The sequence below is a fragment of the Loxodonta africana genome, chromosome 8, assembly GCF_030014295.1.
Source record: "Loxodonta africana isolate mLoxAfr1 chromosome 8, mLoxAfr1.hap2, whole genome shotgun sequence".
Taxonomy (NCBI): Eukaryota; Metazoa; Chordata; class Mammalia; order Proboscidea; family Elephantidae; genus Loxodonta; species Loxodonta africana.
In genome coordinates, this window is record NC_087349.1 from 41,306,179 (window position 1) to 41,329,502 (window position 23,324).

The following is a 23,324-nucleotide window of genomic DNA, read 5'->3' on the forward strand; positions in this document are numbered from 1 at the left end:
GGTATGCTTCAAACCAAATGAATTTTTAATTCCTTTATTTGGTTGTTGCTTTTAACAGTATAGGCTTACTTAGAAAATTCACAAAATTTGATCCAAGTTTTGAAAATAATATTTTTGTAGTCCTGCAAAAGAGATTATTTTGGCCATTGTTAAAACTTTTAGCTGATATTAAAATTTATAGCTTATATTAAAATTTCTCAAAGTCATCACAATGGAACTGACCTCTGGGGTCATGACTTGTAGCCAATTTTCTGCTATTTGGAAGCAAGTTGAGAAAAATAACTACTCAGCGTAGAGAAACAGGCTGGTCAATGATCACAGGAAGCCAGTAGAGGGGACATTTCCTCACAGTGGCTCTCAGGAATCCAGGTCTATCATGTATTCACTTATTCATTTCTTTAACAAATTTTCATAGAGTGCCTGCTGGGTGCTCTAGGTGAACAAGTAAGGCAAGGCCCTGGCCCCATGGAACTTGCGTTCCAGTGTCTTCATTCCATGTATTAGTGCTAGTTGTGGGATTTCGAGCAGTGCTGTCTGGTAGAACTTTCTGCAGTGATGGCAGTGGTCTACATCTGCATTGTCCAATGTGGTAGCCACTAGCCTATGTGGCTCCTGAGCAATCGATATGTGGCTAGTACAGCTGAGGAGCTGAATTTTTATTTATTTAATTTCAATTATCTTAAATTTAAATAACCCTATGTGGTGAGTGTCTACTATATTGAACAGCTTAGATTTAGTCTGGATTGGTTCTAGGAGGTAGGATTTTTGAATCTTCTTTTAAAATTAATGTCCAAAGGCAGCCAATCCAAAAAGTGCCAGCCGTGATGGTCTTTTCATTGTAGTCACCCCTACAATCATGCATTGTAGCACTTTTTTCCTCTCCGTTCTTTTATAAAGGTATTTTTGTAGCTAAAAACATCACCGTCATTTCCTTGCATCATTCAGGTGGATAACAGATTCTCAATGATTTTTCCCTGAGACCTACCTACTCCGTCCTCTATGTGGAATTGCTACTTTAAAAACCAGGAAAGAATTTAGGCTCTTGGAAAATTTGTCTTAGACAGCCTTTTCCCCTGTGTCCCTCTCGACAGTTCAATAATCTTATTTCACAGAAATGCTTTCATTCTTTATACTGACACAGCAGAAGAAATATTGCAAGTGGTCAACTCAGGCCACAGACCCCACTAAAGCTTCTGGGGAAGAGAGGCTAATGAGGGGGAAACTTGGCCTCCAGCTGGTGAGATGACATAATGCTGCCCCCACAGGGCTCCTGTGAGGCCTCTGGACCAAAGCGGAACGTGCCAGACAGATGGTACCTAGCTGAGAAGCCTAGTTTGCTAATGCATTTTCACTTGTAATGGGCATTATTTTTACTCAAGCTGTCAAATACATTTTTAAGTCACTTGTTTCTTACAATTAGTCCAAAAACCTAGGCCAATGATTCTCTAACCTTCTGGAAATTGCTGTAATGTTAATAGCTATCCCCATCCTTTAGTCTCAGGCTTAGTCAGAAACCTAGTCAATTAAAGTGTTGTATGACATCAGTTTTGTTTTGTTTTGTTTTTTATTAAGACAAAATGAATTGAATGTTGCCCCTTTGTTTGAGAATGTAGTATTTCTCCTTAAAATATGGAAGACAACGTGGGTCAGCACATCCAGTCTGGATTATACTAAGAAAAATGTGGTCATGGGAATTCTTAGAGTCTGTGACATGCTTAAGGAGCTCTGGTGGCGCAGTGGTTAAAGCGATCGAGTGCTAACCAAATTATTGGCAGTTCAAAACCACCAGCTGCTCCATGGGAGAAAGATGTGGCAGTCTGCTTCCATAGAGATTTATGGGGTCACTATGAGTTAGAATTGACCGGACATGCTTAAATCACCCCACAAGGCAGTAGCAGCAGTCACTAGGACACCATCTATCATTAGATCCACCCCACTCAAATAGGTGAAGAACACTCAGGCACACAACAAAATTGACAGCGGATATTTTCCATATATAAGCTATGGACTGATGGAATACTTTCCATATACAAGCCATGGATAGTGGAATAAAGAGAGGATTGCTGTACTCCAATGGCCACTGCACAGATCGCTGAAAGTATACTGGTTTAAAATGTTCACCCTAGAAATGTGAATTGGAGGGATTCTTAGAAGAGAGGAGAGGGCTTTATTCTTGAGCTAGTTGTAAGCAAGAAAACCTGGTGACATTCTCTGCTCTTCCTCTCTTCCTTTTTAGCATGTGACTGCAACAGGGAAGGTACCCAGACGCCCGCCTGTGACCAGAACACGGGCAGGTGCCGCTGCCGAGAGGGTGTCGGCGGCCAGCGATGCGATCGCTGCGCCCAGGGTTACGGCCAGGAATTCCCTACTTGTCTTCGGTGTCACTCGTGCTTTGATCAATGGAACCTCGTCATTTCTTCCTTCTCAAAAGTGGTGCAAGGGTTAATGAGGCTAGTTGTTAACATGGAAGATAAAAGAGGGACCCTGCCTGTCTGTGAGGCCAACTTGAAAGGCCTCAGAGAGAACATGTCTGAAATAGAAAGGATTTTGAAGCAACCCATTTTCCCATCTGGGGAATTCTTCAGAGTCAAGGATTATCATGACTCCGTTCGGTAAGATTTGTGCTCAAGTAGCAGATAGTTGAGCTTCTGATTTATCTTCAGTCCTGCTGAGCGTTAACGTCCTCGTTCAATTTAGAAATGCATCTACACTCACGTCAGGGAAATGACAATTACTCAGTAAACAAGCAAGCTGATCATCTTGTTGTCTGTCTCTTTCTTACCTATTTAAGACTGCATGTGATTTTTCCAGATGTCATCGATTATAACAAAAAGGGAGTCATTAAAAGGGTGACAGGGAAGCCTAGGAAACCCTGGTGGCGTAGTGGTTAAGTGCTATGGCTGCTAACCAAGAGGTCGGCAGTTCAAATCCGCCAGGTGCTCCTTGGAAACTCTATGGGGCAGTCCTACTCTGTCCTAGAGGGTCGCTATGAGTCAGAATCAACTCGATGGCAGTAGGTTTGTTTTGGTTTTGGGGAAGCCTAAGCCCAGCATAACTGAAAGACATGAAATTGGAAGTATGCTATTTTTTTTAATACAAATATATTTTTTTAACCACGCACTCAGAAAACTTGCTAAATCCTCCCAAGTTCTTCCATTGTTTAGAAGCCCATACATTAATGTGAAGTCTTACAACAAGTATAAAAATTCCTTTAAAACACAAGATCATTTTAATTACATTTTATTGAATCTTTTTTTTAATTCATCAGACATTTCTTGATATTAGTTTGGTTGTTGTGGGTCAGGAGTTAGTAAACCAAGAATCCAACCTACCACCCATTTTTGTAAATAAAGTTTCATCGGAACACATCTACACCCATGGATTTACGTATTGTCTGTAGCTGCTTTCCCACTACAGAGGCAGAGTTGAGTAGTTGCAACAGAGATACTAGGGCCTCTAAAGTGTAAAATGTTTACTGCTTGGCCGTTTACAGGAAAAGCTTGCTGACCTGGTCTGGGGAAAACCAGGGTGAACTTGGTATAGTTTCCACCCTTATAGAAGCACACAGTCTAGTAAGAAACCAAAAAACTGTGATTATGTATCAAAACAAAGAAACACAAAAAAGTTACCATCCAGTCAATCCAACTCATAATCATCCATTTGTTTCAGAGTAGATGTGTGCTCCACAGGGATTTTCAATGGCTGTGACCTTTTGGCGGAAGGTAGCCAGACCTTTCTTCCAAGGCACCTCTGGATAGATTTAAACCACCAACCTTTCAGTTAGCATCCAAGCACTTAACTATTTGTGCCACCCAGAGATTCCATATAGCAAAATAGCACTGTACCCAAAAAAGTTCCTGCATTAGGGAAAGTCGTTAGTTACACAAAGAAGACACAACCCAGTTGGGCTGTTCAGAGGGAGGTGAACTGCATCCTAAATGCATCCACAGGGACTGGGAGGTCAGATGACCAATTCGTGCCGGCAGGTGAGGACAGGCACACCCAGATCCTTCTAAAGACTGTTGCCCTGCAGGAAGGTGGGTTCCATGTTCCTGGATCATCCCACTTTTCAAGAGATGTCAGACATGTGGGTTTTCATGTGAAATGCCCCCATTTTTAAACACTGGCAGCTAATCTAATAGTGCTTTTATCAGCTATTAAAAATAGCACAGGGAGCCCTGTATAGGGCACAGGAAAGATGTCTGAGGGTAAGCTTTGGCCTATGGACCACTGGCTTGTGGTCATAGATATCTAGGAAAATGACAGAGAAAGTAGAACTGAGAAGGTGAAATGAGCCAGTCCACAGCGGATGTTCTAAATAAAGAGACTGTGAGAGCACAGAGCAGGGCCAAAGAAGAGATCAGGCCTGAGACATGAGGAAAGCAGGGGCACTGAGCCTCTTCAACCAGAAGCCAAAAGGCCTTCCCCTCTTGGCATCTGCTGAGCTCCTGTTCCTCTTTAACAGCCAAACAAACACCACCTCCTCCCTGAAGCCTTCCCTGACTTGACCAGAGGCAGGCTTGTGTGTCCTTCTCTGTGTTTCCACCTCTTTGTGGCTCATTCGCCACTGCCTCACTGGGGACTCCTGAGGGCAGGGACAGCCTTCTCTTTGTGTTTGTGTTCCCTGAGCTTGGTGTAGTTGTATAATACATGTTTGCTGAATAAATAACAAAGTCAAAGGGAGGGAGAGGGCAGGGAACCCAGGGTGTCTTGAGCATAGATTCAGAAGTCAAGCGACCTTGGTTCAAATCCACTTACTAGCTATATGGCCATAGACAGATTAATTTCTCCAAGCTTTGGTTTCCTTATCAAAAAAGAAGATAATAGATTCTATTTCATAGGATTCTTGTAAGAAGTACTCAAGACTAGCCACTTAGCATGATGTCTGTCACATAGTAAATGCTTAAGGAGTACCGATTATAATAATAGTTATTATATAGAGCCCTGGTGGCAATCTGGTTAAAAGCTTGGCTGCTAACCAAAAGGTGGGTGGTTCAAATCCACCAGCTGCTCCTTGGAAATCCTATGGGGCAGTTCTACTCTGTCCTGCAGTGTCGCTATAGGTCAGAATCAACTCAATGGCAATGGGTTTTTTTTTTTTTTTAATTATTTATTATTATTATTATTTGCCTAAAGAATCACTGTTATGACAGTTGGAAAAGTCTGTAGAAGGGAGAGCTAGAGGAGGACATGCTAAGGAGCATTACTCAATGCTTTGCACTTGTCCCAAGATATATTAGTCCCATAAATTTGTATCATAGTTTTCCACAACTGCACCTTTCAAGATTTGTACCCAATTTCCCCATTGGGAGGACTGTAATTAACTATTCAGTTGAACCAACTGTGTGGGCTGAACCCAGCAAATTGAAGCAGGACAAAGAAGTGCATCATCAAAAAAGAAGGTGACGGAAAAGAACACACCCATGGGTACACTCTCCAGCAAGGAGCTCTCCTTTTCACTAGTGGAAATTACAATTAAACCTGTGCAGCAGTGGCACTGACACGAATCTTGCTGATGGTAGAGGTAGTCTCAATGAAGAACTGATTTTCACCCTAGGCTGGGGAAAGGGTTTGTTTTATCATCTGTTGAAAGCCTGATATAGACCAGGCCTCTTAGATGGATTTCAATGAACCATGTCTGAATAAGTACATGCTTTTGAAATCCCAAGCGAAAGGAGACAGAGAGCGTACACCATTGAAATTAAAAGTTTTGAAAGCTTTTATTCTACTAGACCTGGTCTTCTGGTCATACTTAAATGAATAAGTGTTGAAATATTTCAGGAACTGAATTAACAGGAAAGAGATGGGTAACATACAAAACTGCAAATGGTCAAATGCAAATTTGGAGGGAAAAAAATCCCTTCTAACTGGGGATACCTAATGATGAGGGCAAGTTTTTACGTGTGCTCCCCCGCCCCAATCTATCAAATATGATACAAGTTTAACCACATATACCTTCATTTTTCCCACAGGAAACAAATCTTGCACCTAAGTGAGCAACTGACAACAGCGTATGCATTTCAAGACTGGAACAAAACAATAGTAAGACTGAGGAATGAAGCAGACCTCTTGCTGGAAGACCTTCAGGAGGAAATTGATTTGCACTCCAGTGCCCAAGTTGCAAGCATTACCGGTAAGAGAAAACGCACTTCAACTGCCTGTTTCTGTGCAAAGTTTGATGAAATCCGTAGTGCATTCCATTAGTGAGTCACTCCGTGCTTACCACCATCGTCCCCGAGCACTTCAGAAATGAAAACACACCCATTAAAGGTATGAGTTGCACATGAATATTCCAACTTTTTAAACATTGCAGAGTCTGGATACCATTTGCTGAAAATAACAAAGTAAAGCTAACAATGTCTGATACTCAACAAATACTAAAACACAAAATTATCTTCTGATGCCAAACTCTGTGAGGAGTCAAGTCATCAAAAAAAAAAAAAAAAAATTAAAAAAAAAAAAAAGTCGTCAGGCACTCAGTAATTCCAATACGGGTATAAGGAAATGAGAGAGGTATGTTCTTATCTCTTCCTGGGTATAAGTCATTCCATTTTCAGCAAACATAAATACAAAAGAATATGAGGCGAAAAGGAAATAAACACATTTCTCACAAGAACCTTGTAGGGACTGGAATCATGAAACATACCAAAACAAACCAGTTGCCATTGAATTGATTCTGACTCATAGCGACCCTTGAGGACAGAGTAGAGCTGCTGCATAGGATTTCCAAGGAGCACCTGGTGGATTCAAACTGCCGACCTTTTTGATAGCAGCCAAGCTCTTAAGCACTGCAGCACCAGAGCTCCATGATATGAAACATACTACCTGTTACCCGTTGCTGTGGAGTCGATTCCGACTCATAGCGACCCTGTAGGACAGAGTAGTACTGCCCCATAGAGTTTCCGAGCAGCGCCTGGCAGATTTGAACTACCGACCTTTAGGTTAGTCGCCATAGCACTTAACCACTACACCACCAGGGTTTCCTGAAACATACTGGAAACATACTAGAAGCCATTAATTCACATCACATAGTTCTTAAAAATGAATATGAGTCATGCCAAACACAAGATCACCTTGGAGGAGAAATGGAACCCTAAAGCAAAACTTTGACTAGCTCATCTCCTGAGACGAGATCCCTGTTATATTTGGAAATGGACAACCTCTTGCTACCAAGAGAGACAGCACTGAGCTTATTCACACCTGACCAAACCAACTGAGAGGTGAAGGGAAATATATACATGAAACGAATCTCTAGGCAAAATTGTTGACTGTTTTTCTTTATCCCATGCATATACTCCTTTTTCATCTAATCCTGAACCTAAAAGAGAAAAATCAGATGGAAATTAGAGCTCTAAAGGGAAGCCCAAATTTAGTGAAGTAAATTCTTGCAAACATCTATTGATGATGCTCAATAAGTACCATGTAAAATTTTAAAGAGTAAGGGGAGTCTCTGGATGGTACCAATGGTTAACATGCTTGGCTGCTAACCAAAAGTTTGGAGCTCTAATTCCCAGCTAATGGCCCTCATGCACAGCCACAGCTCATCTGTTAGTGGAGGCTTGTGGGTTGCTATGATGCTAAACAAGTTTCAGCAGAGCTTTGGGGCAAGGCAGACTAGGAAGAAAGGCCTGGCAATCTACTTCTGAAGATCAGCCAGTGAAAACCCCATGGATCACGATGGTCTGATCCCCTAAGAGATAAGGGGGATGGTGTAGGGCCGGACAAATTTTTGTTCCACTGTGCATGGGCTTGCCATGAGCTGGGGACGAACAACTCAATGGCAGCAAACACCAACAACAACAAAAAGTAAGGAGTTTCATTCATGATCTGGAAAGAAGGTGCCCCCGAAGGAACCCAAATCCACCAGAAGATACCCCAAGCCAGGTGGATAAAGTGAAACTGCCTCCGTGTTCATCCCGTCACACTGGCAGTCTCACAGCCGCTACTGACTCTTCTCTCAGTGCCTGACCCTGTGCTGGGAAGTAGAGACAAGGAGATGAACACAGCCAGCTCCTGCCCTTGAGTTATTCCAGCCTACTGGGGAGACAGGCATAGAGAACCTCAAACAACAGAAATACTGTATTAGAACATCTTCAAGCTGCTCCAGGGACAGAATAACAGGAACTGAATTCTTCCTGGGTTTATTAGGAAAGGCTTCAGGGACCCATCAAAAGTCTGTTGCCATCGAGTTGATTCTGACTGATAGTGAGCCTATAGGACAGAGCAGAAGTGTCTCATAGGGTTTCCAAGGCTGTAAACCTTTACGGAAGCAGACTGGCACATCTTTCTCCTGCAGAGCGGCTGCCCCGTTAGAACCACTGACCTTTCAGTTAGCAGCTGAGTGCTTAGCCACTGTGCTACCAGGGCTCCTTTAACTTCAGGGAGTAGGTGACAGTTGAGTTGGACTTCACAGGATGAAGATAAATTTGCCAGGTAAATAAAGACAGGAAATCATTTCAAGCAACAGGAACTCTTTTTTTCATGATATACGAAAAACATGATGTATTCAAAGTATGGTAGATAATCTAGTGGAGGAACCAGGAAGGTTTAAAGAAAAGGTGTGATTGTCTCCTGCCTGGATTATGGTTATGTAGGGAGTGAAAATGTGGTTCCTAAAATACGGAGTTATTGTTTAAAGGCCTCCTATACTATAATTTATGTTAAAACATGCCATATTACTTTTATGAGTTATTTTCATTAAAATATGGGAAGTACAGAGAAGTGCTTAAGAACACCAGCTCTAGAGTCAAACCATCTGGGTACAAACACAGGCTCCATCTCTTATCATCCACAAGACCGCAGGCAGATAGATCACTTACCTCATCAGAGCCTCAGTGTCCTTATTTGTAAAATGAGGATGGTCATGCTCATGCACACCTCACAATGTTCTGTAAAGATTAAGGAAGAAAATTGATGGGAAGTTCAGGCACACAGAGAACACTCAACACATGTTAGCCATGGTCATCAGCCTCAACATCTGGGTCAGCAAATCACAGACCAAAGGCCAAATCTGCCCGCACCCTGTTTTCGTAAACAAAGCTGCATTAGAACACAACCACGGCTACTTATTGATTGATTTTCTGTGGCTGCTTTCACGCTACGGTGGCAGAGTTGAATAATTACAACAGAGACACTATGGCAGGTAAAGCCTAAAACATTATCTAGCCTTTTGCAGAAAAAGTATGTCAACTCCTGCTCTATATAGTTAAGTACACTTAATTGGTTTATCACTTTACCATTCATATAGGTATTCATAATTAGTACCTTGCATTTGTGAAACACTTTAAGAGGCATTTTCATATTATCTTACATAAAAAAAAACAGTTGTCATTGAGTCGATTCTGTGTGTCAGAGTAGAACTGTGCTCCATAAGATTTTTAATAGCTGATTTTTTGGAAGTAGATCACTAGGCCTTTCTTCCAAGGAGCCTCTGGGTGGACTTAAACCTTCAATCTTTTGGTTATCAGCCTAGAGAGGTAACCGCTTGCATTACCTAGAGACGCCTTATCTCACTAATCTTCACAAATTATTATTGCCAATTTAGAGACAAAAACCGTTGCCTTTGAACTGATTTGTTCAAGGACCTACCCAGTTAGTAAGGGGTACGTCCAGGACTCAACCCCATGTCTATGAACTTAAATCTCAATGCTATTTGTATACTATATCTGTATCTATTACACCCTGTCTAATCCATTCTGCTGAAATGCAAAATCAAGGAGGAGGATGCTGAATCTTTGTACTGATAGTTGAGACCAAGACAGTAATCAAATTGTGGAATGGTTCTCTCAATTGCCAACTTATAATTTCATTTGTTTTCACAAAATTTATCTTACTTCATGTTGATGTAGATTCCTCAGAGAATATCAAGAAGTATTATCAGATGTCATCGTCTGCTGAAAAGAAAACTAACGGAACTACTTCCGTCATAAACAACACTGAAAGCACCAGGAATGACTTACCTACCATCTTAGACACAATAACCTCGACAGGAAACTTGTCTTTGGAAAAATTAAAGCAGATTAAGATACCAGATATCCAAATATTGAATGAAAAGGTAAATAACTGTGATGATATAATAAAAGTGTAAATGTAAAAAATAAAATGTAAGTCATGACTTCATTTTATTTTTTACTTTAAGAGGCTTTCTTGAGTCACGGTTTGATCAAAATCCAAGAATAAAGATTGCGGCTTAATTTTATTATTTTATTTTTACTTCATTTTATTATTTACTATTTCCAAAGTTGTATAGATTATGGACATGTATATTATAGGTAAAAGGTCATTTCTATCTTAAAAAATAAAGTTAACAAACAAAAAAAGCAAACTGCTGTCAAATCAATTCCGACTCATAGCAATGCTATAGGACAGAGTAGAACTGCCTCGTAGGGTTTCCAAGGAGCAGCTGGTAGATTCAAACTGCTGACCTTTTGGTTAGCAGCCAAGCTCTTAACCACTGCACCACCAGGGAACCCTAAAAATTTGACTATTAACCCCCAAAACTATAAGTATAAAAATGACATTAATTGATACAATAATTTAGATTTTTTTTCAGTTTTTTTTAGTGTACTTTAGATGAAGGTTTACAGAACAAACTAGTTTCTCATTAAGCAGTTAGTACACATATTGTTCTATGACATTGGTTAACAACCCCACACTCTCCTTTCTCAACCTTGGGTTCCCCATTACCAGCTTTGCTGTCCTGTCCGGCCTTCTAGCCCTTGCTCCTGGGTTGGTGTGCCCCTTTAGTCTCATTTTGTTTTATGGGCCTGTCTAATCTTTGGCTGAAGGGTGAACCTTAGGAGTGACTTCATTACCGAGCTAAAAGGATGTATGGGGGCCATACTCTCAGGGTTTCTCCAGCCTCTGGCAGGTCAGTAAGTCTGGTCTTTTTTTGTGAGTTAGAATTTTCTTCTACATTTTTCTCTAGCTCTGTCCAGGACCCTCTGTTGTGATCCCTGTCAGAGCAGTCAGTGGTGGTAGCCAGGCATCATCCAGTTATACTGGACTCAGTATGATGGAGGCTGTGGTAGATCTGGTCCATTAGTCCTTTGGACTAATCTTTCTCTTGTGTCTTTAGTTTTCTCCATTCTTCCTTGCTCCTGAAGGGATGAGACTAGTGGAGTATCCTAGATGGCTGCTCACAGGCTTTTAAGACCCCAGATGCTACTCACCAAAGTAGAATGTAGAACAGTTTCTTTATAAACTGTTATGCCAATTAAGCTAGATATTCCCTGAGACCATGGTCCCCACAGCCCTCAGCCCAGCAATTTGGTCCCTCAGGGATTATTTAGATATTTATTCTGTTACCTGGGAAACATTCCATTGGTCACCTCCATGTGCCAAGTATAAACAATTATTGAAGAAACACATATGAATAAAACAGTGCCTTGCCTCAATGAGCCTGGATGGGAAAGCCCACATGTAGAAGCTAACATCTTGGTATATAAATGCCCTCTTAGAGAGAGATACATGCTGTTGTGGGGCATTCAAATGCTAGACATAATAGATACTGGAATTTAGTCTAAAATTATAGTATATGCCATTGTTAGAGCATAGAGTTTATGGAGAATATGCAAGGCTATGTTTGAGACGAATATGTTTACTCATTATTTAAAGTAATGGTTGGCATGCCATATTGTGACATAGGACTCTGGGAACATGTTGCTCTTTAATATACATATATTCTCCCTGAAGGTGTGTGGAGGACCAGGGCACCTGCCCTGTGTGCTGGCTCCCTGTGGTGGAGCTCCCTGCAAAGGCCCTGAGGGGCACAGGTACTGCGGCGGCCTGGGCTGCCATGGTGCCCTGGCCGTCTCGTGGAACGCCCTCCAGAAAACCCAGGAAACAGAAACTGTGATTCAGAATTTGGACAGCCAGATTCAAGGGTTGAAGAATCAGGTAAATAATGTCTTTTCTTGCTTTATTTGTAAAGTTGTAGGAATAAAGAAGCACACCTGTTTGAAATTTTAAAGACTGCCCTTTACCTTCCAAGTGAAATAGGATAGATCCCAGATATTAGGTATACTTATGCCTGAAAATATAGGATAAAAATGTAGATATGAATATAAGTGTAGATTTAGGAATAGATGTAAATATTTATATATTTTCTTTTACATATATTACATATAAAATATGTATGTATGTATCTGTAGATATACCATGATTTTACACAAATAATAGGTGCCTTCTACATTTGTTTGCTCCCTCCCCCATGATACTGCAAAAAAAAAAAAAAAAAAACTTAGCATAGTACGCCACTTCATGGCGGGGTGAGAGGGGAGAGCCTGGTTGGCAAACAAATACAGAAGACTTGCGTTATTTGGATAAAAATGTGGTACCTATAAAAATGTGGTCCCAGCTGGCCTTATGTCCTTGCTTCTCTTGTTCCACAGTCCAAGTTCTACAGCAAGCAGTTGATTGACCAAGCTGGGGGGAACATGCCTACACATATTAAATGCTGAAAATTTGTATTTACATACTCACAGTTCTGTGTTGTTACATAATTTTCATTTATATATGATCCTTCATTGCTTTAACAATATTCGTTGAGTACTTATTATGTGCCAAACATTGACCTAGATGTTGGGAATATAGCAGTGAAGATCTCACTGCTGTCCAATCAATTACGACTCATAGTGATCCTATAGGACAGAGGAGAACTGCCCCATAAGGTTTCCAAGGCTGTAATCTTTACGAAAGCAGACTGCTGCATCTTTCTCCCTTGGCGCAGCTGGTGGGTTTGAACTGCAGACCTTTAGATTAGCAGCTGAGCACTTTAACCATTGAGCCACCAGGGCTCCTAGCAGTGAACATACCAAAAAAAAAAGTTGCCATCAAGTCAATTTCGACTCATAGCGACCCTACAGAACAGAGTAGAACTTCCCCATAGAGTCTCCAAGGAGCACTTGGTGGATTCGAACTGCCGACCTTTTGGTATGCAGCCATAGCAGTTAACCGTAACATCACCAGGGAACAGTGAACATAGCAGATGCAAATCCTGATCTTACATCCCAGTGGTTAAAATGAAATTTTAAACTATTCTATTGCCCTGTCTCAAAAAAATATGAGTCCTCACATTATTTAAATGAGTCCTGATTGCCACTGTATTAAGCTATCAGTTTAGAAAGATAATTCATGAAGTACATATTAGCACAATCTAGCTTAATCGGCACATAAATGGAGAACTGGAAAATGATGGAGGGGAAGTTGTCATGTTTATAAAATAGTGCACTATTTTCATTTTGATTAGAAGGGGAAGCGTGCCAGAGAGATTGGGAGAGAATTCTCAGTAGTTGACTGTGACAGAGGATGGATTACAGAGAGATGCTTTAAGAGTGAAGTAATTTAGCAATCTCTGGTTTTCTGAATATGGCATCGACTAATCTACACTGAGATTTCAGCTGTATCACTTGGTACTTTCCCATCTATTTATTTCTGGAATAGTCATTTTACTGCTATCCATTCCTAGAATGCTATTCATTTTAAAGTTAAGAAAGTTCTAAAAAAGAAGGGTGAGAATGGTTGAACAACTTAAAGAATGTAATCAATGTCACTGAATTGTATTTGTAGAAATTGTTGAATTGGTATAGGTTTGCTGTGTATATTCTCAACAATGACAAAAACAAAATAAATTATATATATATAAAAGAAAGCTCTAGAGAAGTAAAGAACAAATCTTTTAAAAAGCCAGATTTAAGGTGCATATTTTTAATCATGTAAATATTTCTTTTTAGTTTTATCATTTGCCAATGGCTATAATTAAATCCTTTTTCACAAATCCCCGTATGGCTCAAATTAACCAGCCTGCTTTTGTAGGGAAAGATAGGGCAATTTTTTTTCTAATTATATTTGATCCTAATTAGCCCTACTTCTGTCACAATTAATTTATTCAATTAAGCTCAGCTTGTTGGCAATATTGTCCTATTCTGTTTTTTTCCCCCTCCTCTCTCTACTTTGCTGGAGTTCCAAGAAAAGCCCATGACCTTTCTCAAATCACACAATCAAGGATTTGCACTTCTAAGTTGGAAGCCTTTTAGTCCTATCGTTCCTCCACCAAGTGTATAAAGTGTTTGGAATTTATCTTTGTAGCTCAGCTCAAACTCATTTATTAAAAGGTGGAATGCTTTCCTGTTAGCGTTCAAAGAAGGCACATTACTTGAATTCGAGGAATATTTAGGAGAATAGCTATTTTAACTTATGTAAAAGAAAATGCTCTCAACCTCTTAAACGTGATGATCATTGTAGGTAAAGTTCTACATAATTTCTGTGAAAATTGCTGGTGTTATAAAATGCTAAAGTCTCATTAAAACAGAATTCATGTTTTAGGTTTGTATCAGGAAAAGTCATGAATGCTAGGTCAATATTGTTTTCAAATATTAATTTCGATCACAAACAATGTTCTTAAAGATAAATTCACATTATTAAGAAATCATGACAATGAAAACAAGTAATAACCACCTTGTAAAAGAGTACTTTAAAATGAATCTATGGTTTAATTATCTATACCTCTATTTAGTTTTTAACGACAATTTTTTTTGGTTCAGCTAAATAATTAAACACCACAAAACGAGCCTAATTAGTGTCTACTTTCCTCATTGTTTTTTCTTATTCCAGATCAAAAATATAAGTAAACTGACGGAAGTCTCCAAGACCAGTGCTTTACCGTTAAGTGAGAAACTGCATAATATAAAAAACCGAAGTGAATCTGAAAAAGATAAAATGAATCTTTTAATCAAAAAAGTGAAAAACTTTTTATTAGGTAATCTTTTTAAATATTAAGACTGGTTTTTGTTTCATTTATATTAATTGAAAATGGCATGCCTAAGTCAGAAACATGATGTATGCCTTGGTTTAAAATTTCTTAATGAGAATAATCCGAAAATAAGAACTCTGTGCCAAAAAAGTATGGCTCTCTGAATACAATTAATTTACTAATAAATCCTAGAATTTAGTAAGAATCCAAACAAACAAACTCGGCATTTAAAGTTATTGTATTTGTTAAAAAAGAAAAGTCCAATGTGATGACTCTATCATTTTCCCTAGTGTCAGGATTCCATCATTTTCTCTGCTGACAGAGAACGCTGTGAGATCGAGATTTGCCAAACTTTAGTGTATCAAGTACTGTAGTGAGGTGGCATCTAAAAAACTGATAATTAACTATTGCCATTATTTGCTATTTTCCAAGCCTCTTGTTAGCCTTCTGTGCCTGACCAAAAGGAATAATTTGATTCATTATTCATTGTGCCTTATTTTGGGAGAGGTTTGTTTTAAACTTGGATAATTATTAAAGATAAATATCAAATACTGTGACTGGAAATTGACCTGAAAAGGCACTGTCTGCAAATAATGCAGCTCGGTTACCACACCACGTGGAAGTAAATTCGAAGAGGCTTGCTTTTCCATAGCCCTTTTCCAAATTCAATAATTTAACACTCTCCACATGAATTAGTTGACAACTGGGGTTTCCATTACAATCTCTGCAGTCACTTCATCTGTCTGACTTAGAGTTTGTTGTGATTATATTCACGAGATACAGGGTTTGATAAAATAGACATGAGTTTTAGTTATCTAGTTGACTTGACAGCACTGGGTTTTGTTTTTTTTTTTGTTTTTGGTTTTAGTGCTGCTATAACAGAAATACCACAAGTGAATGGCTTTAACAAAGAGAAGTTTATTTCCTCACAGTAAAGTAGGGTAAAAGTCCAAATTCAGGGTGTCAGCTCCAGGGGAAGGCTTTCTCTCTCTGTCAGCCTTCTCGTCAATCTTCCCTCAGACGAGGAGCTTCTCCACACAAGAAGCCTGGGTCCAAAGGATGCGCTCTGCTCCCAGCACTACTTTCTTGGTGGTATGAGGTCCCCACTCTCTGCTTGCTTCCCCTTCCTTTTATCTCTTGTAAGATACAAGTGGTGCAGGCCACACCCCAGGGAAACTCCCTTTACATTGGGTCAGGGATATGACCTGGGTAAGGGTGTTACAATCTCACCGAATCCTCTTTAACATAAAATCACAATCACAAAATGGAGGGCAACCACACGATACTGGGAATCATGGCCTAATCAAGCTGACACACATTTTTGGAGGACATAATTCAATCCACGATAACATGATTACCTAAAATCCACTTTCTTCTTTAAGAGGAAAACGTGCCTCCAGAGGACATAGAGGAGGTTGCAAATTGTGTGCTTGACATCCATCTACTAATAACATCACACAATCTAACCCACGAGCTTGACAAAATAAGAGAACTTCTACAATTCTGTGAAGACTACAGAACAGATGAAAATAAACTGCAAAAAACAGTGGATGGAACCCAGAAGCTGTCGGTGAAGGCAAAAGTAGCTGAGTAAGTACAGCACTAAAGTTCTCATCCCTGTCTAATAAATCATCTTCTATAAGGCCATCTGAAAAATATTTGCCTAGGGAGCTATAACATTCAAACGAAATTACCCTCCAGGAGTTTGGTGCTATATTGAGGGCTAAGCTCCCTTTGGAGGTGCCAGGAGAAGCTGGTCAATTGGAAGGCTGTGTGCAGGGATGCTTGTTTCCTGTTTTGCTTAGACTCAAATGCCTTTTCAGTGGTCTGTTATCTCTTTATCCTAAGTATATATGCCATATACTAGTTATACGCCAATAGTTTAACACTTGATGGGAATATTGATGAATTTTTCCCTTCTACTCTATATCCCCCCTCCTTTGGTACTTTTGATATCTGCTATAATAAGCAGTATTTTGAAAATCAAAAGAAGAAAAAGAATACAGTAAAAAAAAAAAAAAAAAGATATATGGTGGTGGAAAATAGAAAATGAACACACACGCTCCAGGAATGACACAGACATAAAATGATACGGGGGGAGAGGTGTTGTGAAGAGGGAGAATTCATGGACGATCACTGTACCTGTAGTGGAAGAAGCTAGAAAGGGAAAAAGATATTACCACTGAGAATAGAGGATGGGTTGGCTGGAGAAGTGGTGTTTTGCAATTTAGTTAATTTCGTTCTGGGCAAAAGCATTTCAAATTATGCTTTTGCAGAGGTCTGTCTGATTTTCATTCTCTTGGTACATTTCTTCCAAAGGTGGTTTTAACCCCATAGATCTAAGTATCTGGTGAATGTTGAGGTGAGCTTGTTTCTGTCAAATAGACGCTATCACTTGGAATGCTTGTGTATTTTAACCTCTGACTGGGCCCCTGAGTGGCTGGAATGTCAGTGAAGCTTAAATAAACCTGAATAAACACAGCCTGAAAGCACAGGCCTTTAGCTCTCTCTTTGCTCCCTGTGGAGTCTCTTGACTCTCCCACCCACTCTCTAACAAGGATTCAGAGAGTGTTGTTTCAATTTTGAGAAATTTAGGGAACTGAGATGGGCCAAAAATAGTTTTTCTGCTAAAAGATTGACAGTTATATACCCCAAACCTCTCTGCTTATGACAAATTAAGAAGAAACAACACTTCTGTGTCCTTAATTTCCATAGCCAGCCAAATCTGTATTTATTAGGTATGATATATATGTCTGTTTTTATTGGCATTTAAATACACCTGTTTCTGAAAACAAGCACTTCAGCACTTTGCCACGCTTAACCCTGGTGGCGCAGTGGTTAAGTGCTATGGCTGCTAACCAAAGGGCTGGCAGTTCGAATCCGCCAGGCGCTCCTTGGAAACCCTATGGGGCAGTTCCACTCTGTCCTATAGGGTCGCTATGAGTCGGAATTGACTTGACAGCACTGGGTTTGGGTTTTTTTTGGAAGAGTAATTTTACTTCACTTTATAAATAATTCAGTCAAGCTTTTGGTTCATTCTTGAGATGAATGAACTCTCAAGGTGAAATAAATGAATAATTTTATATTGATCTAATCTGATATGTTAATGTCTTACTTTAGGAACACATCAAATGCTCTGTTAAATCTTGACAAAATGTTGATCATGTTGCGGCAAGTTCAAATCACTCAGGGACAGGCAAATGCTACCATCACACAGCTGACTGCTGAGATAACACAAATGAAAAAGAATATACTGCAGGTATTTCTCTATCTTCTTTGAACTATCCTGAGTCAGATTTTGAGTGTGAAAGCAATACAATAGTTTTTATATGTGCCAATGTCATGCTCACCCTACCTGTCTGAAGGGAGAGTTACGAGGCTATAATTAGATTATGGAGGTATCATGCATTCAATTAATATTCTACAGAGCTTTCACAACATCATTTCATTTAATTGTCCACCAGCCGGGGAGACAAAGAAAGTGCTACCACAAGTTTTCAGATGAGGAAACTAAGATTCAGGGAGGTTGAGGGACTTGCCTGAGGTCACACAGCTAATGAAAGATAGATTTGAGGCCAGGGTTCATCCTCATTTCCTAGGTCTGCTATAAGAAATTACAAAAGCTGTGGCTTAAAACAACAGAAACTTATTCTGTCACAATTTTAGAGGCTAAAGCCTGAAATCAAACTGTTGGCAGGGCCATGTTCTCTCCAAAAGGTGGACAGAAGAATCCTGCCTTGCCTCTTCCAGGTTTTCGTGGCACCAGGTAGGTGTTCCTTGGTTTGTGACAGCATAACTCCAATCTCTGCCTCCATCTTCACATGGCCTCCTCCTCTGTATCTCTGTGTCTAAATCTCCTTCTCTTTTCTCTTTAAAGACACCAGTCATTGGAGTTAGGGTCTACCCTAATCTAGTATGACTTCACCTTAAATTGATTATATCTGCAAAGACCCTGTTTACAAAAAAAGTCACATTCACAGGTACCAGGGGCTAGGACTTAAACACATCTTCTTGGAGGACACAACTCAACACACGACACCAGGGAAAGGAATAGACCTTTCAAAGCTCACAAGCCAAAGAATTAAAAGTTTATTGTTGCAAAGTTTTTGTAAATACATTTGCATGAAATGTCATCAGAGTATCCTAAAACCCAAAGAATATCTTACTCAAAAGGAAGTGTTGCACCCAGAGTTCTGTGGGAGCAAAGCCACTGTTTAATCCACAGTGTGGACTAGGGTAGAGGAAACCTTGCACATGGAGGACAGGACAGGATCCAGTCCCATGGTTAAGCCTCTTGGTGTGAAGTCTTCTTCCTCCAAGGTCCCTTCCTTTAGCACATCCCCTTCCTAGCACATTGGGAGTTACTCAGCCTCTATTCTTCATCTGTGTTTTATATATCCAACTACATGCACCTTGAGAAGAAAAGCAGAAAGCAACAGAACAAGAAGTAGTGTACCAGTAAACAAAAAAGCCTATGAGCAGCCATCTAGGATACTCCACTAGTCTCACCCATTCAAGAGCAAGGAAGAATGAAGAAAACTAAAGATACAAGGGAAAGGTTAGTCCAAAGGACTGATGGACCACATCTACCATGGCCTCCACCGGACTGAGTCCAGTACAACTAGGTAGTGCCTGGCTACCACCACTGACTGCTCTGACAGGGATCACAATAGAGGGCCCTGGACAGAGCTGGAGAAAAATGTAGAACAATATTCTAACTCGGAAAGAAAGACCAGACTTACTGGCCTGACAGAGCCTGGAGAAACCCTGAGAGTATGGCTCCTGGACACCCTTTCAGCTCAGTAATGAAGTCACTCCCTAGGTTCACCCTTCAGCCAAAGATTGGACAGACCCATAAAACAAAATGAGACTATAGGAGCACACCATCCCTGGGGCAAGGTCTAGAAGGCAGGAGGGGACAGGAAAGCTGGTAATAGAGAACCGAAGGTTGAGAAGGGAGACTGTTGACAAGTCATGGGGTTATTAACCAATGTCATAAAACAAAATATGTACTAACTGTTTAATGAGAAACTAGTTTGTTCTGTAAACCTTCATCTAAAGTACAATAAACAAACAAAAGTTAGATATGAAGAGGTTGAGTATATAGAGGAGCAAAAAAAAAAAGGACGGGGGCATATTTTCCCTTTCCAGGCATGTGCTGTAGAGCAAGGCTCAACAAACTAAAGGCCATGAGTCAAATCCGCCCACTACCTGCTTTTGTAAACACAGTAATAAAGTCTTATTGGAATAAAGCCATATTCATTCACTTATACGTTAGCTATGTCTGCCTTTGCAGTACAACACTACAGTGTTGAGTAGTTGCAACAGAGACTACATGGACCAAAAAAGGTACAGTATTTTTTATCTAGGCCTTTACAGAAGAAGTTTGCTGACCCCTGCTCTAGAAAAACTCTTCCATATATGCCCAAGGGCACTGGTAAGGACTTTCATTTCTAAAAATATGGTGGACTAATAACCCTGAGAAACCCTCCTAGTAGTAAATAAATAAAAATGTTGGATAGGATATTTTTTTTAAACTAATTTTTATTAAGCTTCAAGTGAACATTTACCATTCCAATCAGTCTGTCACATGTAAGTTTACATACATCTTACTCCCTTCTCCCACTTGCTCTCCCCCTATTGAGTCAGCCCTTTCAGTCTCTCGTTTCGTGCCAATTTTGCCGTCTTCCCTCTCTCTCTATCTTCCCATCCCCCCTCCAGTCAAGAGTTGCCAACACACTCTCCAGTGTCCACCTGATTTAATTAGCTCGCTCTTCATCAGCATCTCTCTCCCCCCCTCTGACCAGTCCCTTTCATGCCTGATGAGTTGTCTTCGGGGATGGTTCCTGTCCTGTGCCATCAGAAGGTCTGGGGAGCATTGCCTCCGGGATTCCTCTAGTCGCAGTCATACCATTAAGTATGGTCTTTTTATGGGAATTTGGGGTCTGTATCGCATTGGTCTCCTGCTCCCTCAGGAGTTGTCTGTTGTGCTCCCTGACAGGGCAGACATCGATTGTGGCCAGGCACCAACTAGTTCTTCCGGTCTCAGGATAATGTAGGTCTCTGGTTCACGTGGCCCTTTCTGTCTCTTGGGTTCTTAGTTGTCGTGTGACCTTGGTGTTCTTCCTTTGCCTTTGCTCCAGGTGGGTTGAGATCAATTGATGTATCTTAGATGGCCGCTTGTTGGCATTTAGGACCCCAGACGCCACATTTCAAAGCGGGATGCAGAATGTTTTCATAATAGAATTATTTTGCCCGTTGACTTAGAAGTCCCCTCAAACCATGTTCCCCAGACCCCAGCCCCTGCTCCGCTGACCTTTGAAGCATTCATTTTATCCCGGAAACCTCTTTGCTTTTAGTCCAGTCCAATTAGGCTGACCTTCCTTGTATTGAGTGTTGTCTTTCCCTTCACCCAAAGCAGTTCTTATGTACTGATTGATCAATAAAAAACCCTCTCCCTCCCTCCCCCCTTTGTAACCACAGAAGTATGTGTTCTTCTCCGTTTTTTCTATTTCTCAAGATCTTATAATAGTGGTCTTATACAATATTTGTCCTTTTGCCTCTGACTCATTTCGCTCAGCATAATGCCTTCCAGATTCCTCCATGTTATGAAATGTTTCAGAGATTCGTCACTGTTCTTTATCGATGCGTAGTATTCCATTGTGTGAATATACCACAATTTATTTACCCATTCATCCGTTGACGGACATCTTGGTTGCTTCCAGCTTTTTGCTATTGTAAACAGAGCTGCAATAAACATGGGTGTGCATATATCTGTTTGTGTGAAGGCTCTTGTATCTTTGGGGTATATTCCGAGGAGTGGGATTTCTGGGTTGTATGGTAGTTCTATTTCTAACTGTTTAAGATAACGCCAGATGGATTTCCAAAGTGGTTGTACCATTTTACAATCCCACCAGCAGTGTATGAGGGTTCCAATCTCTTTGCAGCCTCTCCAACATTTATTATTTTGTGTTTTTTGGATTAATGCCAGTCTAGTTGGTGTGAGATGGAATCTCATCGTAGTTTTAATTTGCATTTCTCTAATGGCTAATAATCGGGAGCATTTTCTCATGTATCTGTTGGCTGCCTGAATATCTTCTTTAGTGAAATGTGTGTTCATATCCTTTGCCCACTTCTTGATTGGGTTGTTTGTCTTTTTGTGGTTGAGTTTTGACAGAATCATGTAGATTTTAGAGATCAGGCGCTGGTCTGAGATGTCATAGCTGAATATTCTTTCCCAGTCTGTAGGTGGTCTTTTTACTCTTTTGGAGAAGTCTTTAGATGAGCATAGGTGTTTGATTTTTAGGAGCTCCCAGTTATCTGGTTTCTCTTCATCATTTTTGGTAATGCTTTGTATTCTGTTTATGCCCTGTATTAGGGCTCCTAGGGTTGTCCCTATTTTTTCTTCCATGATCTTTATCGTTTTAGTCTTTATGTTTAGGTCTTTGATCCACTTGGAGTTAGTTTTTGTGCATGGTGTGAGGTATGGGTCCTGTTTCATTCTTTTGCAAATGGATATCCAGTTATGCCAGCACCATTTGTTAAAAAGACTATCATTTCCCCAATTGACTGACACTGGTCCTTTGTCAAATATCAGCTGCTCATACGTGGATGGATTTATATCTGGGTTCTCAATTCTGTTCCATTGGTCTATGTGCCTGTTGTTGTACCAGTACCAGGCTGTTTCGACTACTGTAGCTGTATAATAGGTTCTGAAATCAGGTAGAGTGAGGCCTCCCACTTTGTTCTTCTTTTTCAGTAATGCTTTGCTTATCCGGGGCTTCTTTCCCTTCCATATGAAATTGGTGATTTGTTTCTCTATCCCCTTAAAATATGACATTGGAATTTGGATTGGAAGTGCATTATATGTATAGATGGCTTTTGGTAGAATAGACATTTTTACTATGTTAAGTCTTCCTTGGATAGGATATTTTCAAATTTTCTTGAAATTCATACGTGATCTAGTAAGAATCTGAGGAAATCCTCAGAGGCAAAAATAACAGGAAAGCCTGAATCCAGAGAGGTAATGAAGGACCAACGCAGACAGCAGACGAGGGCATCTGCCAATCCCTGGTATAAGAGAGCTTTTGGTTTTACTGAGCACCAGACATGAGAGACAGGAAACAAAGATCACGCAAGGATGAAACAAGACCCCAAAAGGCAAAGCTCTCAGTGAGACTGTAAACTTTAGCGTGCACAGGCACACACACACACACACACACACACACATAGAGCCAGTAATGAAATGTGTCTCTGGATAGACAGGGAAAAGTCTCCACTAAGAATATCTAATCACAAACTGACTCACACGTGAGTTTGGGGCCAGACTCGCACTACTCTGCGGCCCAAAAAACTAAGCTAAAAATTTCATTTAAAGTTGTCTTGGGTTGGTTCTACACCAGGTGCCTGACAAACACAAAACCCCTCTGAAGGAGTATACTTTAAAGACAAGCCTCAAAGCGTTCCCCCAAAACACATAAAGAAACGAATTGCCATAAACAAGAGCCATCGGAGACAATAAACAATGGAGCCAGTATACCAGAGATTGTGGATATTAGCATTATTGGATACA

The 23,324-nt window shown here is 40.3% G+C and overlaps 1 protein-coding gene across 1 annotated transcript in view; it reads left to right on the plus strand.

Moving 5' to 3' along the window:
- Positions 1 to 23,324, plus strand: part of LAMB4 (laminin subunit beta 4) — a 107,492-nt gene that overhangs the window by 75,918 nt on the left and 8,250 nt on the right. Inside the window, 7 exon segments of the mRNA XM_064290398.1 lie at positions 2,237 to 2,612; positions 5,973 to 6,133; positions 9,849 to 10,054; positions 11,695 to 11,898; positions 14,614 to 14,758; positions 16,135 to 16,342; positions 17,873 to 18,011. Coding sequence (XP_064146468.1) covers positions 2,237 to 2,612; positions 5,973 to 6,133; positions 9,849 to 10,054; positions 11,695 to 11,898; positions 14,614 to 14,758; positions 16,135 to 16,342; positions 17,873 to 18,011 — 1,439 coding nt within the window.